The sequence below is a fragment of the Epargyreus clarus genome, unplaced genomic scaffold (assembly GCF_041222505.1).
Source record: "Epargyreus clarus isolate Ecla_fem2 unplaced genomic scaffold, WU_Ecla_fem_2.2 ptg000034l, whole genome shotgun sequence".
Classification (NCBI taxonomy): domain Eukaryota; kingdom Metazoa; phylum Arthropoda; class Insecta; order Lepidoptera; family Hesperiidae; genus Epargyreus; species Epargyreus clarus.
Window position 1 is genome coordinate 11591670 of NW_027332239.1, and position 17710 is coordinate 11609379.

The following is a 17710-nucleotide window of genomic DNA, read 5'->3' on the forward strand; positions in this document are numbered from 1 at the left end:
CTATATGATTTATATAAAAATATATTAGAATATTTTATAAATATAAATTTCTAATGGAAACATTAGAAAGATATTTATGATTTTTTTGAAATTATTTTAATTGCATAGGCAAGCAATAGAGTAAATCTGTCTTTTTCGCCGGTCCAAAAATAGCCTAATACATCTATTGTCTATGATACCATATTTACAATCGGAATGTGGTATGGCCGCCGTGTTTCGCATTATGTGAGAATGTATTGCGTTATCAATTTAAATGCTAGATAATAATATGCAATATTTTACTAGATGAGAGTTATTTAATAGCACAAACTTGTGGACATTGTTACAATGTACTGTGCGAGTGATAAAACTATAGCCGGAGTGTCATCGTCACAGTCTTCGAAGAATGTCAAAGATGGTAAGTTTGTAGTTGTCAGTTTTTTTAGTTGAGATTTTGGTTATGTTGATTGATCTTTTAAATTTATAACAGGCGCACGATCGATAAGATAAAACTAATACGTTGGATCAAGTTGTATTAATACCTGTCAAAAGTTTCTATAATTTAAAAAGTTCGTAAAAACTAATTCGTTTACATGAATCGGTGTTCTTTTTTGTTTTTACACATCATAACTGTTTTTAGCTTAAATTTTATTTACATCAAGGTGCACATTATGATGTACCCGCATAGGTACCCGTTTAAAATTATAAATTTTAACCAAACACATTGATGTTTGCCTTGAAATGTCTTTGTAATGTACTTGGTCTCAACTAAATACATTCTCGTATGATTTTCGCTGTAACAAAATCTAAAATTAAAGATAAAGATTAAAGATAAAGCCTCAAGGTTAGTGTAATATTTTAGGATAATTAAGTACGATTATGTTATTTTTTAAATTTTAGGATAAAAAAGTGAATGGACTGAGTGTAGGAATATAGTTAGAACATGCAGTTTTATTACACTGCCTTTCACTGTCACCTTTGGGCTCATTACCATTTTCTTGATCATAAGATAAATGTTGCTTGCATTCATTACTTAGTATCACTTTACTATTATATAATTCTAATTAGTAACTTAAATTTTAATGAGATACATTTGTTGTTTTCATTAATTAAAAAAAAATACCTCTACTTTATCTACTTTAATGGTTTAAAACTTTAAATATTATTTGGACAACAAATTGATTGTTTGACTCAGATGAGTTTGCATTATAACTTTATGTTAAAAGTGAATATATATTTTTAATGTTTGACTTGAATATGTGCTTTTATACTATAAGCCTTTAGCTCATATAAATAAAGCCCTAAAGATGGTCTTAGTGCCCCAACAATAAATATGTAACATGTAGATAAAACATTTGCATATTTGCTTTGTTGAAATTGCACTCTTTTACAAGAAACAACTACTGGATTACTTTATGGCTAAGGGTATGGCTAGTTTTAATGATGGAAATAATTTACCTTGTAGAAATAAGTGTAAACTTACCCAAATGCATTATAATTACTCAATATTGTAATGCTTATTTATTTTATTATATCAATATTTTATTAAATAAAAGTGCATAAATAAAATTAATGGAAATAAAAAAAAAATACTAGTACTTTTTAGTAAAATTATTATCGGTATAAACTGGACATAAAATTTATGGGTCTGGTCTGGAGTTCTCAGAGACCTTGAATCTAAATGAAAATTAAGAAAGTGGAAAAATACATGTAGTGGGAAAATACTACATGTATCTCTTTTTTTACAAATCTTTCAATGGTATAAAAATCTCTGTAGATTATCTATTTAACTTTAATACCACAAAAAATCTGTCCATTTCACGGATTCCACAAGAATATAGAAAATATTGAACAGTACAAAATTATAAGAAAATTCGGAAAAACTGAAACTTAGCACACAAATTTTAGTAATTAACACAAAACTTAAAGTTAGGTAGGTTACAATTATTCTTGAAGAGTTCCACTATAAAAAGTTTCCATTTTTCAGCAATATATAACAATTTCGGCACAGCTTAATAATTTTTATATGTTACATATGTTAAGCTTTAATTTGTATAAATATATGAAAGAATTAAAAATAAGTGACAAATAGTGAGTGTTTTCTGTTAGGTGAAATTGGCTGTAACCAAATTTCTATGTCATTCTGGTAAAAACATTCCACCATAGAATTTTATATGTATGATTAGACCACTAATCCATGACATTTTAGTATGATGGCGTGGTTCCGAAACGTCGCGGAAAGGGTGGCGGGTCAAGGACGAGCGGCGCCGCAATTCGTAAAGTCGCTTGTCTTTTTGACGTGCTTGCATCGATCTGGCTATATTAAGATCTAGTGAGAGTTCTAGTGGGAGGAACTATTTTTAACGTGCTTGTTTTGTAGCTACCCCTGTGTTTGGATACAATGCAATTTTAGAACGTAACGAAGCTTTAGTTTCGTCGTTTTGTTCTGTAGTTCGGAAAAGCGCGGCGAGTCAAGGACAAAGATAATATCGGTATTTGTAGTCGATTGTCTCCTTGACGTACTTCATCGATTTTATTATACATATTAAGATTTAGTGAGAAATTTGGATTTAATACTGACATTTTAAGTAGCATGTTTGAAGGTTGAAAAAGATGTCCAATGTCAATCGTTGAAAAATAAACTTATAACTTATCAAGAATATTGAAGTAGTTCAGCAAATGTAAATTTAAAATCTTAATAGTTTCTTTTACGCGATACTTAATAAATCGTAGATAGTAAGAGACTTTATCGGTGATCAGCTAGGAGATAATCTTGGTAGGTACGAGCCCTTTATTGGATAAAGAAATTTCTGATCGCGAAATCAGATTACATCAGCACTTTAGGGATTTATAGTCGACGATTTAAAATAGTTACTAGGTCCAAGAATGCGTTGATTTTTATTTATTATAATATTGTAGCCAGCTTCTTTTAACGACCTTAAAAACATCTACCCAGTGAACATATTTTCTACACAATGCTAATTTCCTTGCGCATTGTCAGTTCAATTTCGACACTTTACAAGTACACGTGAATTACGTTTTAATAGAAATAGCCACTAATCAGTTTTATCGTTCCTATCAACCGAATTACGTACATTTTTATCCCAACGATAACGTCATCAAGTGTTTTATGTAGTTGTTCTGTACTTTTGTTAGTAAATTGCGTCATATTTTTCAAGTATGCCAAATTTTCATACGTATGACTCGAAGATATGATGCCAGGGGTTGGACTAACTATGCCTGATTTCAAACGATTTCAGTCTTCAAATCAATTCATCTAATAGATGGAGACATGAGCTATAACTTGAAATATAATCTATACTAATATTATAAAGAGGAAAACTTTGTTTGTTTGTTTAATTGTAATGAATAGGCTCAACAACTAGTTGACCGATTTTAAAAATTCTTTCACCATTCGAAAGCTACATTATCCACGAGTAACATAGGCTATATTTTATGTGAAATATATTTGATAAATAGATTTTGAGGCGGTACAAAGTTTGCCGGGTCAACTAGTTTTCATATAAAAGGAGATCGTTGTATTTATGACGTAAGTAAATATAGTTTTCATCATGTTTGTGTTTACATAGTTGCTGCAGATGGACTACAGGGTTTACTTACTCTGAACTAAAGTTAAAAGTATATAAATATCCATGTAAAACTTTGTGTTTCCACTTTTAAAAGCACTGTCACTGTATTCGCTAGTGAAAAAACTTTTCCGGTAAAACAGCATACACAAATTCACAAGCAACTATATCTATGTACGTCAGTTTTTAAAACTTTATTCTACTGTTTTCTGGTCCTTTATGAATAACTTTTTAGCTAATAAATCCGGTCATTAAAATCATTCAATCATAATTTAACCAACTAAGATCGAAAATTGACAATTTGTAGTACACAGGAATTTTCTTGTATACCTAAGTACTATGCTCATCGAATAGTATTTTTAATCTGGGTAGGTAACTAATACTAGTATTTTATCACGTTTATAATCTTTATGATCTAATTTTGTCATCGAAGGCGTTTTTCCGTAGAGAATTTTTTGATTTGTGAAATTAAAATATACACATGAGTTAAACCAATAAAAAATTAGGTACATACAACTCTCATAGCTTTTAAGCAGAATTTGCTATTTACGTAGATATCTACATGTTTTCGAGCGCTAAAGTAAACTCGAACTTTGCCCCAGTTTGAAATAACATTTCCAGGTTTCAGGTAGGGTTGTTAACCCCGATTGGCATGATATAATTTTCTTATTTAATGAGCAAACAAATTCGTCATGAAATATCCGGGTACGTTGTATACTAAATTTGTAAGTAAATTAATTATAAAATTTACTGGTACTTAGTGATAGGATGGCTATGTTTTTATTTTTTATACTATAGGAGTAGCAGACGAGCATGCAGTCCACCTGATGGTAAGTGGCTACTGCCGCCCATGGACATCTGTAATCAACCCCAGATAGATAGATAGATATTCCTACCTGAGGTCGGCCACAGATGCGCCGCTACTCCTGAGGACTAAGCTGTAACACCTCGGTAAAGTCTGTCTCCCTTACCACACCCTTCAAACCGGAACACAGCAGCCTAATAACGCCTAAGCCTGCTGTTGTTAGGTAGAAATAGGTGTGGCGGTGGTGCCGCCGGAGTCGAACCACAAAGGATTCTACCACCTTCAAAAGGTACCACCGCTACTTCTATTCCTAGTGTTATACGTTTACTCATAGATTAGTAAAGATTACCCACTCCTAACAAGAAAATGTACCCAGTTTTGAGAATTGAAATAGATGCGTAAAAAAGTTTTGCTAGGTTTCGGTGCTAAAATGTCCCTAAAATATTTGAAATTATTATTATAAATTATTTAATTATCATGTAAATTACGCAGTATTAGTTATTTATTCGTAAATTTTCTCTAAAAATGTTTTTATTTGTCAAAATTCAAAAAAAGAACTTACTATAATAAGCCATTTGCAGCTTCATTCAATTTCAAGGCGGCGAAGTATCTTTACTAATCTATGCGTTTACTGTGAAAGATCGTGGCTGTTGGTGACTTAGATATGAGGCGGCCATCCTAGTTGTCTGCAGTGGTATAGCATACGTGATCGGCTTCAGGTAGAGTCTCTGCTCTGTTTCGAGTTGCTTACAGTCAATAGTGACCACTTATCATCAGATGGACTAATACTCGTTTGCTAATACAATCTTTGAAAATAAACTTATCTCAATGTACCAATCTGTGTTTATTATACATTTTAACTATGTTTGCTTGAAATTACTTGTGTAGTACGTGAGGAGACCTAAGTTCCAGGTTATTGGCCAGTAATGTTCGCTTTCTAAATGTCACAGGTCGATGTAAGACTCGATAAAATGGAAGATTGGTGGATACCTCATTACGGGGAATTGAATTCGTTGCTACGATAAATTTATTTCTCCACCGCGCAGTCGTTCGTGCCCGTACTTTATGTATCGGTCGAGACGTTATTAAAAGGCAGTGTGGAAATTGTACTTTTTAGAGTTCCGCACCCAGTCTGTCTATGTGTCTGTCACTTAAGGCTCTATCCCTTAGACTGTGGTAGACTGACACATTGAAATTTGTATAATCTGATGACCAACTAAACCAACAAACCCGAAAAATAAAAAAATAGCCGCACAGAGTGGTTTTAGTTGTCCATGGGCGTCGGTAACCACTTACTACCAGATGAGAGTTATAATAGATAGATGCGTGTCAAATAGAAAATTGAGTCGTTCAAATTGTCGTACTTTTCACTTACTTCTGTGTTACGATATTACAATCCCGCCTACCTGACCCGCTTCTGCTTATCGAATTTACTTGGAAACTGCACGATTTAGTCCTAACCTGTATAATTTCTCAACATAATGTTAATTCAACGGTTGCGTTTTGCTCTGATGTTTAATCGAGCCTTCGAATACGAAACATTTCGTATCAAATGAGGTATACTTTTATGTTTTGTGTAAAGGCAACGTATAGGAACGAGGGTTGTCGTATCTTGGTGTTGTCGTGAAATGTATTTATGGGTTTTCGGAATGAAACGTCGTAGAACGATGTAAAAATAAAGGATACCTTGCTACCTAACGGTTAATTTGTAAACGCGAGAAGGACATATATTTTCAGGTACAGATGACATATCGTTCCAGGTCAGAGATGAACGAGATAATAAAGCTGCATGTATGTCAAGACCATGAATTTACATTAAATGAAAATCAAGCGATTGCCAATTGGACACATCACACGTTAGCTACCTCGCACATCTCTAGAATAGGCACCCTAATTATAAGTAAATTAACTAGAAAATTATTATAAAAACAAGAAAATACTGTTTAATATAGCCTATATCACTCCTACAATTTAATGAATCTAACGACTTATTATGTTAATATCCATCAAGCCGTTTAGGGTGCAGGCGAGCCAAATAATAACACATACATACATACACACATACTATTTTACGAATATTATTACTCTCTGCAGTCGGGTAAGAAAATAAGATAATGGATACATCAGGTATATCAACAAGTCAAAATCTGCGATCAATTATGTCCATTAACATAACGATTTCTAGTTATTCGAAAGTGAGTCAAGTAGTTAGTCATTGCATTAGAGTTACCTACAAGTACTGTTGAGATATTCTTCCGCGAAATAAACTGAGGTCATCAATACATTTGTTCATTATTTTTATTACTCAATCAAAAGATTAGGTGAATAATTTTCCTGATGCCATTATCATATGATTTTTAAATTTACTAGGAATTGGGAACATTTAAAAAAAATAATTCTCATAAATCAAATTCGTTAAACGTTAACAATACGAATATTATTAATATTAATAATACTATTATTAACGATGATAATAAAGAAACAAAGTCACCTAGAATCACAAATAGTAGGGCTTAGGGTATCAAGCCGCGGTTACCCTTAGGACTTGTAGTGTAATATCTTCGTCTTCTGAAGCCAGATAGAAGAGTAACAGTAATCGTGATTGAAACAGCATCATTATTCATTCAAAATTGTATAAAGTGTATTTCGTTGGAGTTATGCATATGTAGCAGTAACTTGTGAATGAATGGCGTTCGATTTTATCGCTTACCGGAGCGTGGGAGGCGCTCGTTGATCGTCATCCACCAAATGGTACAGTCAGACCTCCACATCCGTTATCACCTCCATTCAGCTGTATTTTTGGCAAGGAACGCCGTCTTTAACGAATTTTCTTTCAATATCAACATGGTCTGTTAACGTTAACAACTTTTCAAATTAATATTCAATCTATTAAATTTTTGCCTATCAAAGTTTAAAAGACATTTTATAGTCGACGCTTTCTCGATATCTATTAATAGTAAAATCCTAAAATTATGATGCCAACTATAGAATTGTTATTTGGAACATAAATCTTTTTATTAACTGGAGTAAACTCATCATTGCGGTAGTTACACTGATGTTAGCTTACTTGGCTGCAACCTTACAGCATGAAATCGGAGCCAAAGTTTATCGTCCCTCCCTCAATATGGAAATGTTTATCAATATATGCCAAGAACGGTGACTTCTACAACGATCTGGTGTACTATGTTGCTTAAATTAGCGGATCGCTTGCAACCGAAAGTTACTATAGTTTCATATGAATACTATGTTGTTGTAGGAATTCCATACATCAAGAACAAGAAATCGAAGTATGTATTTAAATCCTGTTCAACACATTAGGACACCGAATTTCATATAAAAATAGTAGAATAGTTCAGCCTAGAAGTGATACTTAAATTAATAAAATTAAAGTTCTCAGAGGTATGTGAAGTCTATCAATTCGCAATTGGCCAGCGCGATGGAATATTGGTTAAGCCTTCTAATTTTGAGAGGAGCCCCTTGACCAGCAGTGGGACAGTAATGGGTTGATGATGATACAGCATCAATCAAGAGCTACACTACATCATGCTACAAAACCTTTTGTAATTGGTTTGCTCTATTGCTAATGTACATCCGAAAAGGCCGTATAAATATTTAAATAGGTAAATAAAATTGCTTTATAATAAAACAAGCTCAAATTATCAAGAACGGCGAACACTCACAGGGACCTTTCACGCCACGGATTCCCTTTGAAGGCATCCGTATTCTATTTGTATAAATTTACCGATTCAGCGTTTGTGGTCGCGTCGTGGCCTGTTTGAGGCGCTTTGAGGCGCGTTCGAGTGAGGTCGTGTTACTCAACCATAATGATAATCAGATCATTTCGAGTTTACGCTTTCTTTTTTCGGTATGATTTAAGAGCAGAAGCGTGGTTGAGCTAACTGAATAGACGACTTATGTTAAAAAAATCGGAATACATATTAATGGTTTGTCTTTTTGTTGTAGCAATTTTTGTACGAAACGAAGAAATGCTTCACATGTGAAGTGTGATGAGAAGGCACCGTCCTGGTCTCCTTCATTGAATACCTTAGTTTCCACGTACGATATTCGACGGAAAAATAGGAGTGATTTTAAAAGGATGCCAATTAAAAGTATATAATATCACCATTGTTACCAGTATATGAATGTAATCACATGTGATATAAATATCTATGTACCCTTGCATTCAGTTTACGCTGCTGAGTACAAATACTCGTTAGATTTTACACACTCGTGACCCTACAAGCGATGCTGCCGTGTGTAAATGAAAATGTTGATTTAAATGTGAAGCTCCGTGTAGTGCTTTGCGAACTTACGTTGTCGGAGCTTTCGTTAAGTGCTTTCAAATAGGAAAAAGCACTAAATTCACTTAATAAGTAAACTAATTTTAATTGCAGCTCGTGTCGATAAAAAGTGATAAAAACATCCAGTATTTACTACATTGGATGTTTTTATTAGTTTTTATACGTTGTATTGACGTGGTAGAGTATTCCAGTTGTAGTCTCCTAGTTGTAGAAAAAATGTGAAATAGTGTGGCAGTTCATGATGGCATTGATGGCAATCGAAAATGGTTGTATGAAATATTTTCCACAACTGTATTGTAATCTGCCATACTTAACAATACTCTGATATTTTGTAATGTTCTTTAAGGAAAATAGCGGTAAAGCCAATATGCACATTATATCCGTTATATATACCAACACAATTATACAGGACAGGTTATATTAGGACGTTGTAATTAATTGTGCTATATAGGCTTACCTCTTCCTATCCTATCAACTTTTAGTACAAACCATTAAAATGTATTATAATTTGTTTCATACAAATGTATATTGTGAACAAATAAAAGGAAAAATCACGGAGTGCTAAGAGTAATAATTAGCCAAATTTCCTTATTTAATGAATTCCGTATTTAATTAATTTAAAACGTTTGCACATCTGCTTTCGCTTCTTTAATTAGGCATTTATCTTTACTGCTACAAATCTAAATTACAAATCAAATAAGTTGTCTTTGTCTAAATGTGTAAGGCAGAAAGTTTAACTTAGTATTAAATTGACCGACCGTGTTTCATAATCCACAGCAACATTTTAAGATGATGAATTAAAATTAATTACTTTGCTTACAAGGTATTTTCCGCTTGGTAGGTGACTCTTATGAACTTTCTTTATTTACCGCTACATTATAAATTCAACCTCCGACGTCAGCTGTGGCATTAATCTTTCAGAGATAATAGCTTGTGAGCGGCAATTACAAATTGCCGGGTATGCATACGGTAACGAATGTATTGATGCGTCGAGCGCGGAGCGCAGAGCGAGGTGTATTCATGAAAGGCCGGGGTGCTCCGGGTACCGTCTGACACAATTCCGGGCGCCGGCGCGGCGGGTCGGGAGACTGCAACCCGGCCAGACGGCACGCGGTCACCCTCACGAACGCTCCCGCCCTACTGAGCTCCCGTGTTTTGCGATCGCGAACTTTTCCAACGAAATTTAAATTTCAAATCCCTTCGATTCCGTTCGAAAATAATGCCGTTCTGACTCGTGACCATTGTTCGAGTAAACAATGAAACGTGTGTAGTCCCACTTCCTGGATTCGATTATTGAAGCGATTGTTTCTGGACGGGTGAAGAGTGCGCGCTGGCTAAAGTCCGGATAATAGTGGAATAGGACAAAGCATTTTCGGACCTGCGCTTCATTTATTCCCTCGGTGTGTGTTGTGACAATCTATTTTCATTGTGTGACTATATAGCACGAACTTTGCGAACGGTTTTCGGCCGAAGCGAGCTAAAACTTCGACTGGAGTTTCTCAGTACTGACGGGTAAAGTTTTAGTGAATAGACGGCTTTCATAAATCGGTCAAACTGTATTCCTTCGAGAGCTTTAAGGTCTACGAGTATGACGAGGACAGAACTTACAACGGACACGATGAAGATAGGTTTGGAGGCACTAATAAGAAAAGTAAGTTATAGGAATAATAACATTTAATCTGTTTTGTTTTATTGTTTTTTTCATTTAGTCATAATTTGTGATAATGGCCGTGCCGTCTACATATTTACAATATTTCAATATCACAGATTGTTAGTAATTATCTCACGTAGACATTTTACTGAAGTTATCGATTTGCGTGATTCAGCACAAGACTCAATATAAATATGGCGCTGATTTAATAACAATGGATTTCTTCAAATTTATAAATGATATAATGCAGTCTTATCTATTACTTTTACTAATGGTTTTGTACTGATCATCAAGAAATTATTGATTTTGCCGACAAGCAAGTTAAGGGATTTAAAAATTGTTTTTCAACGTATCTTATGATTGGGAAAATTATATAATGAGGTCGAACAGGTAAGTATGTATTTTATATAAGTAAAGGTGTTAGCTCGTGTAATTTATATTACAGCTATATGATTTGAAACATACACTATTGCGGAATTTATAAAATTTTATTGAATAACCGGTACTCACGATAAGAGTTTATATATTTCGATGTTCTGACCTACTTCCATCGATCGTGGTCACGGCGAAACTCAATGTATACAACAATATTTTTATTTACGCCCAATACACGATTACCTCAAATCGGCCAAGTGCGAGTCTAGCTCGCACACGGAGGATTCCGTAACACCATGAAATATTTAACGCTATATTTTAAATTAGTATTTTTAGTATTTGTTACCATAGCAGTCATGGAAGTAGATGCAATGTGGCTTGAAAGTGTCTGACTATTATAGTTCAATAGAGAAACCAAAAAGCCTTGAAAAAACTGACATGTTGTTTTGGTAATTGGGCACATTGTAAAAAATATTTAGTGTCAATCTAATACGCTTCTTGGGATAGAACACCGCGGTGGCTTAGTACCTGATACCGTTTTTACTCTTTGGGCACGGAACCCAAAAAACGTAGCATAAGAGATTTACAAGTATGTCGTGGGCACTTGCCTCATGAAATTTTAACGATAACATGAAATTTATGAACGGTAGTCAATCGATAAATACGAGTCATGATGTTTTCGCATGCGATTGTATCTTTGCAGATATACATATTTTTAATTAGATACTTACTTGATTCTGTAATATTTATTATAGCTTTTATTGACCGATTTGTAGAACGATATAATTATTTCAATATTGTCTCAATTTTGAAAATTAAAATAATTAACTTAAAAAACTATGACTAACTGATAGACAGACAATACACTGTTAAATAGGCGACTCTAAAAGTATAAATGAAATCTAAAATAGGATGTTTAAAAATGTTATTTATATACAATAAGTGGCACATGCAAGAAGAAAGCATCCTAATACAGTCGTTAATTATGTCCCATTCACTAAATGGCCTTAACATATTTATATAAATATTATAAATAGTTTTTGATAATATCGTAGTCTTTTATCTAATATCGTTTCATGAATTATGTAACGAACCAATGCGGAAATATTTCTTATGTAAACAGTGAATCCCAAACATTTACCTATAAAGAGTGACTCAACGTTATTGTTTGCATTTCGGTAATATATTAATAAATGTTTTGGTTTCGGTTTAATATTAGCGTTCACGCGATGACTGTGTGAGTATCGCGCGGAAACATTAACCTCTGGACCATAATAACTCCTAGCAATCGCTTATCTATGAGCGAGAGCAATCTGCGTATTGGCTTGGCCTCTTTCCGACTGTATGGAGTTATAGATTTTGCTATTTATGGCGGATATACGAGTAACAAAGAACTCGATTCAAACAACCCTTATTTGCGGTTTTCCAGAGGTGGGTGTTACAAAGAAACAGATTGCCTATAAAGGGAGAACGATATAAACAACACTAAATGCTAATGAAGCTATATATGGAGTAGGTAATAAATAAGATAAGTGCTGTCAATTATTGCATCTTATGTCGTGTAATTCATTCACCTCGCTGTAGGTTAGGTGCGAGGAAAAGACTATAATTAAAGCTTCTAAGTCTTGAGTACTTTATCGCTGTTGTAATGATTGTATGTGTCCTATAGACTTATAGAAAGCTCCTATACTTGTGATACAATTTTGTTGATTTTTAAAATATACTGTTAGAGTATGGTGACGGCAAACGATGAATCAGAATGTGGTAAATCGTGATATCACCTTTTTCCGTATCGAATTGAAATTCAGCCTGATAGGGAGTTTTGATAACCGAACTGGCAGTGAAAATATTAATGGTAAAGGCAATTTTGAAAAGTGGTAGAACTGTTATCGTTTGACCGAAGGGATACCACGATGGATTTGTTAGTATTACCGCATGTAAAGCACAGTTCTTGCATTTCTGTGGTAAGGTGTTAATACCAGCTGTTTAACATGTAATACCACCATGGTAGATCTCAGGAGTCCCAAGTATCTATGTCCCTGTTCGATATGGAGTTGGTTACGATTATAAGTAAACTAGTTGTCCCGCAAACGTTGTGTATCCATATAATTAAAAAAAATGTTAAAGGTGAACAACCCTTATCACTTAGGGGTATGAAAAATAGATAGTAGCCGATTCTTAGACCTAAAAAAATATAATACTATAAATATTCCTATAAAACTTGGTGAAAATCGGTAAAGCCGTTTCGGAGGAGTACGGTCTATAATTGTGACACAAAATTTTATATATAAGATTAACCATCAGATGGACAGCAGCAAGGCCATTACTAAATTAATCGTATAATTTTTTTTTAAAGTGTTAACTAGAACTTGCACTTCATGTACTTTATTCTGCAAAATGTCTTTTAAAGTAAATATAGTGTTACATGCGGCATTTACCTGATTCTGCAGTATTCAGCTCCACCTGGCTCGCTGGAATTTATATTTCCCCTAGCTTTGATATTAACCGCGCTTGCACCGAACCACGTAAAGTTCATAGAAATAAATATAAAGAGTATTTTCAGGTAGTGCGATAAATGTTTTTGAACGGTATCGCTACTTACAAAGTGTTTATAAGTAAGTTTAATTGAAGGCCAGGTGATATGGAATCTACCTACTTTTATATTCTAAGTAATAGTTGATTTTTGTTGGATATTTTGCATTTCGCAGGAACCGAAAATTGTCAACTACATTAATACAGTTAAAATCTAATTTAAAATTATCATCCGTCCTTTTCAAAAGCGTTAGAAACTTTACATAACCAATGTCTGTAATTCCTTAGTATAATTTAAAGTGATGCAATTCTCTTCTTACTTATGACGTCATATAATATAACAATAACACATAATTATAATTGTTTAAGAGTATGACGTTGCATTAAAATGAACTGAACGACTGTAATAATCATATAATTTTTTAATTTAATAATTACCAATTTTTGTACAATTACGTGGCAACTCTGAATAACACTACTAAAACGGCCGATATGTACATGTTACATATAATAATGTTAATTAAATTATTACGTTTACTTCAGTTATTTTACAAATCTTATGAATGTAACTTCACCTGCGATATGATTTCAATAGTACTGTATTTTTAACTATTTTATGTTCTTTTTGTGACGTCAAAACCGCATTAAATCTACCTGCAGTTGCGGAGGAGTGTTACGTAGGAAGGAATCTGATCTAGAACTATTCTTAGGAAGAGCATTGTAGTTAATAGTTTACACGCTTTACACGCTGTTAATACCTTGACCTATGTTTGTCCTTAACCATTAGCTTCTACGAACTTAATTATTTTAAACTGCAAACGCTCATGTATTAGGTGCTGTCCCAAAGGAACTCTTATTTCTCCCGGCAGTTAGTTTATACAGATAAATGGAGCACCCCACGCTTTTTTCACAACTATACTATTTACTGTTCCTTAATTTATTCCTAGATTTAAAATGATTTTCTACTTTTTAGTTGATTTTATTATAAAAGGATGTTTTTTAGTTTTTTGAACTATATTTATTATAATCATAGAAATATTATTTTCCTGTTATATTATTTATGTTATTATAATATATAAATTACAACTTCCTTTAATATTGCACACAAAGTTGTGGTTTTACTGTATACAAGTAAACATTTAATGATTGTGGGCCGCTAACATATTTGTTACAAAGTTAACAATGATCTGCGAATGCGTCGGCAAAGACGCTGAGTCAACTAATTAGCAGCTAACGTTATATCGGCACAACTGTAAACATAGTGTTCGTTGAAATTCCATTTGGGATTTACAGCCGCTCACGTGATTTTTAATTTCGTTTCTTCCCTTGTTTTAAGATACTGAACACCAGTAATGCTTTCCATCTTGTAAAGCAGTTGAGGTAATTCTTTTGTTTAAATGTATAAATGAGTTTTGTATATGAACACCAAAAATAAAATAGAGATTTTTAACTCATCTTGAATAAAGGTGCGTTTCTCCTTTCTACCCTTGATGTTGGAATTGGAAGGCCCTGCTCCTTTGTTTAATTTTTAATAATCTACCGTATAATATCCAAGTTATTTACAAGGTGTAAACGGAATAAATCCTCAGGAAACAACCTAAATATTAGTGAAAATCTGAGCTCACAAACGAACAGACAGATAGCCGCTCGGAGACTTTTTCTTAGCTGTGTGAAGATAGATGAAAAAAATTTACCACGAATGAATTTACGCGTCATTAGCAACGTAATTAGTTCGATAAAAGATAGAAACAATTATATCTTTGAGATTGCTATTTATATTATAAATGTAAGTCAAGACATCACTCGATTGGAATTTGTAGCCTTATCTTATAATTGTGGCGAATATATATTTTACAATGTTTCAATGTAATATTATAGCTTTGCATACATTTGTATTAAAATGTAAATGTTTCTGATACGTGCGCTAAGAAAGCATTTTCTTATGCTATCTGCACTGGCTTTCTATCGCAATTATGTATGTTATAAGTTTATAACCCTCTTTCCAAATCTATTAACAATGAACTTATGGTGGAATGAAATTGTTTGTTATATTCTCCCTATGGTTAGTATCTATCGTAATTTCAAAATTTGTCATTAGAATTAAGCAGATACCCTAACTCAAAAAAAAAATGATCTCGTCATAGAGCGCTATCTATTGACTGTACAAGTATGCCTTTTCTTTCAAAATGGAATCGAAATCATACACGAAGTCATTTCAGAGATTGACGTGTAGGAAATAGGAATACAGTGACATGTTATTTATTATATATATTATACATTTTTTAATACTTTGCATCTAGGTACATAGATCATCATAATACATGGTATTATGTTACCCCACCCACATGACCGCAACTAATCTGCTACAAAATGAAGCGCCCGATGCAAAATTAATTACATTCCATCCGAATGTAATTGATCTCTATTACATTAATAGTGAGCTTCAATTAATTTGGACGGAATTAATTTAAATTTTTGATTAGATCTATAACATGTTACAGATAAGTAATGGAGTGGGTAAGCTACACGTCAACGTTAATAAGTGATTTATTTGCACGCTTGTACGCTGACGTAGAGGTAACACTAAATAAACCTGAGAATTATTTATGTGATTCTGTTCATACATTTGGTTGTAGTCGATTTCATATTTTTTTTATAATATAGGAGTAGCAGACGAGCATGCAGTCCACCTGATGGTAAGTGGCTACTGCCGCCCATAGACATCTGTAATACACCCCAGATAGGATTAGATATTCCTACCTGAGGTCGGCCACAGATGCGCCGCTAACCCTGAGGACTAAGCTGGAACGCCTCGGAAAAGTCTGTCTCCCTTACCACAACCTTCAAACCGGAACACAGCAGCGCCTAACACTGCTGTTATTAGGTAGAAATAGGTGTGGCGGTGGTGCCGCCGGACTCGAACCACAAAGAGTTCTACCACCTTCAAATGGTAATTAACTATCTACCCATAGCGTTAAAGCTGTTTGTCTGTGAAATAAGTTTGAACTTTTTTACCTAGTACAAGTATTAGACTGATGAAGATTGAAAGCTTGAGATGAGCGATCTGGAATACTACAATGCGTTCAAATTTATTTCCAAGAGCCGTAACGATCTTAAGTTATGATTGCACTTGCCATCAGGCTTGTTTGATTCTTCGCATACGTTAAAATCTGAACATGTACCTCCTTCTTTTCTAGCCTGTAAAAACACAAATTTAGTAAAGTTCTTATTGATCGTAAACGTAGTATATCGCAAATAGAATCGGATTGGTTACCTTACAAGTAAAGCAGTTACCTCGAATAGAGGCTGCGCACTCTAGACTAATATAATCGTATTTATTGCTTATTTCTGTAAACTAGGTAGGCATATACCTACGCTTTATATTCTCAATTGAAGCTGTAAATGTATTTATAATATATGCTTATTATAAATTTCATCTATAGCGCAATATGGAGTTGTAAACTTCAACTGAATATTACATAGGTTCTACTCTACGTATGTATATACTACGTAATGGCATTGAATAATGTACAGAACCGTCCACTCGAGAATATTAATGATAGAAGTTTCTATTGAAATCTGAAATAAGTTGGTATTGAATGTGAATGCAGTATAGCAGTCGCGCTAGAGTAGGTTCAGTGCACTTTATACCTAAACCAGTTGCGCAGAGACCTGGCCGAGTGCCTACGCGCTCTAGCTCAGTGTCGTATGCAATGTAGTATCATAGAATCTCAGAATTTAAACTTTTTTTACCCGAGTGGTAATGTATTTCAAGCGTATGTATGTCTTAACCTTTTGTACTCCCTACAATCCAAACGGCTTGATGGATTATAACATATGAGGTGTAGTGGGATTCCTCTAAATTGTAGCAGTGGGTATATGTTTCAGTAGTCGGGTTCTTTGTTTTTATAATTATTGCATTGCAAGTTCTACTTGTTTTATTTGTGATGTCCCTACCTGCGCAAACGCACTTACGTGCATTACTCCAAATTTTACAATTTATCACTAAACTTGCAAATTTTTAGGGGTAAATTCAATCATTATTCATCCTTGTACATTCCTCCTTCACATTAGTATCGTTTAAATTATTAGGCCGCACTCCAATAGATAAAATTAAAAAATATGTTGTATCCCTGAAAACAACCCCAATAATCAACCCCAGATAGGATTATATATCCTACCTGGAGTCGGCCACAGGTGCGCCGCTACCCATGAGGACTAAGCTGGAACGCCTCGGAAAAGTCTGTCTCCCTTACCCACACCCTTCAAACCAGAACACAGCACCGCTCAACGCTGCTGTTATGAGGCAGAAATAGGTGTGGCGGTGGTGCCGCCGGAGTCGTAACACAAAATATTCTACCACCTCTAAAATCTTAAATAAGAGGATTTTTTAGGCGACACCAATTTCAAAATGTGTCATATTTCAATTTAACAATTTAGTTTTGGTATTAGCAATAAAAAGAAAAACAATTATTTAGTC

General features: G+C 33.9%; 1 protein-coding gene across 2 annotated transcripts in view; it reads left to right on the forward strand.

Moving 5' to 3' along the window:
- The first annotated feature begins 185 nt into the window (after positions 1–185).
- The window catches only part of Eip63E (cyclin dependent kinase Eip63E), a 136771-nt gene continuing 119246 nt past the window's right edge, over positions 186–17710 (forward strand). The window contains exon 1 of one of the 2 annotated variants that reach the window (XM_073091573.1): positions 186–397. In XM_073091573.1, the coding sequence (XP_072947674.1) occupies positions 328–397 (70 nt within the window). In that variant the 5' untranslated portion in view covers positions 186–327. Of the gene's footprint in view, positions 398–9787; positions 10324–17710 lie in introns of those variants that run through there. The other variant, XM_073091575.1, reaches the window with a different exon arrangement.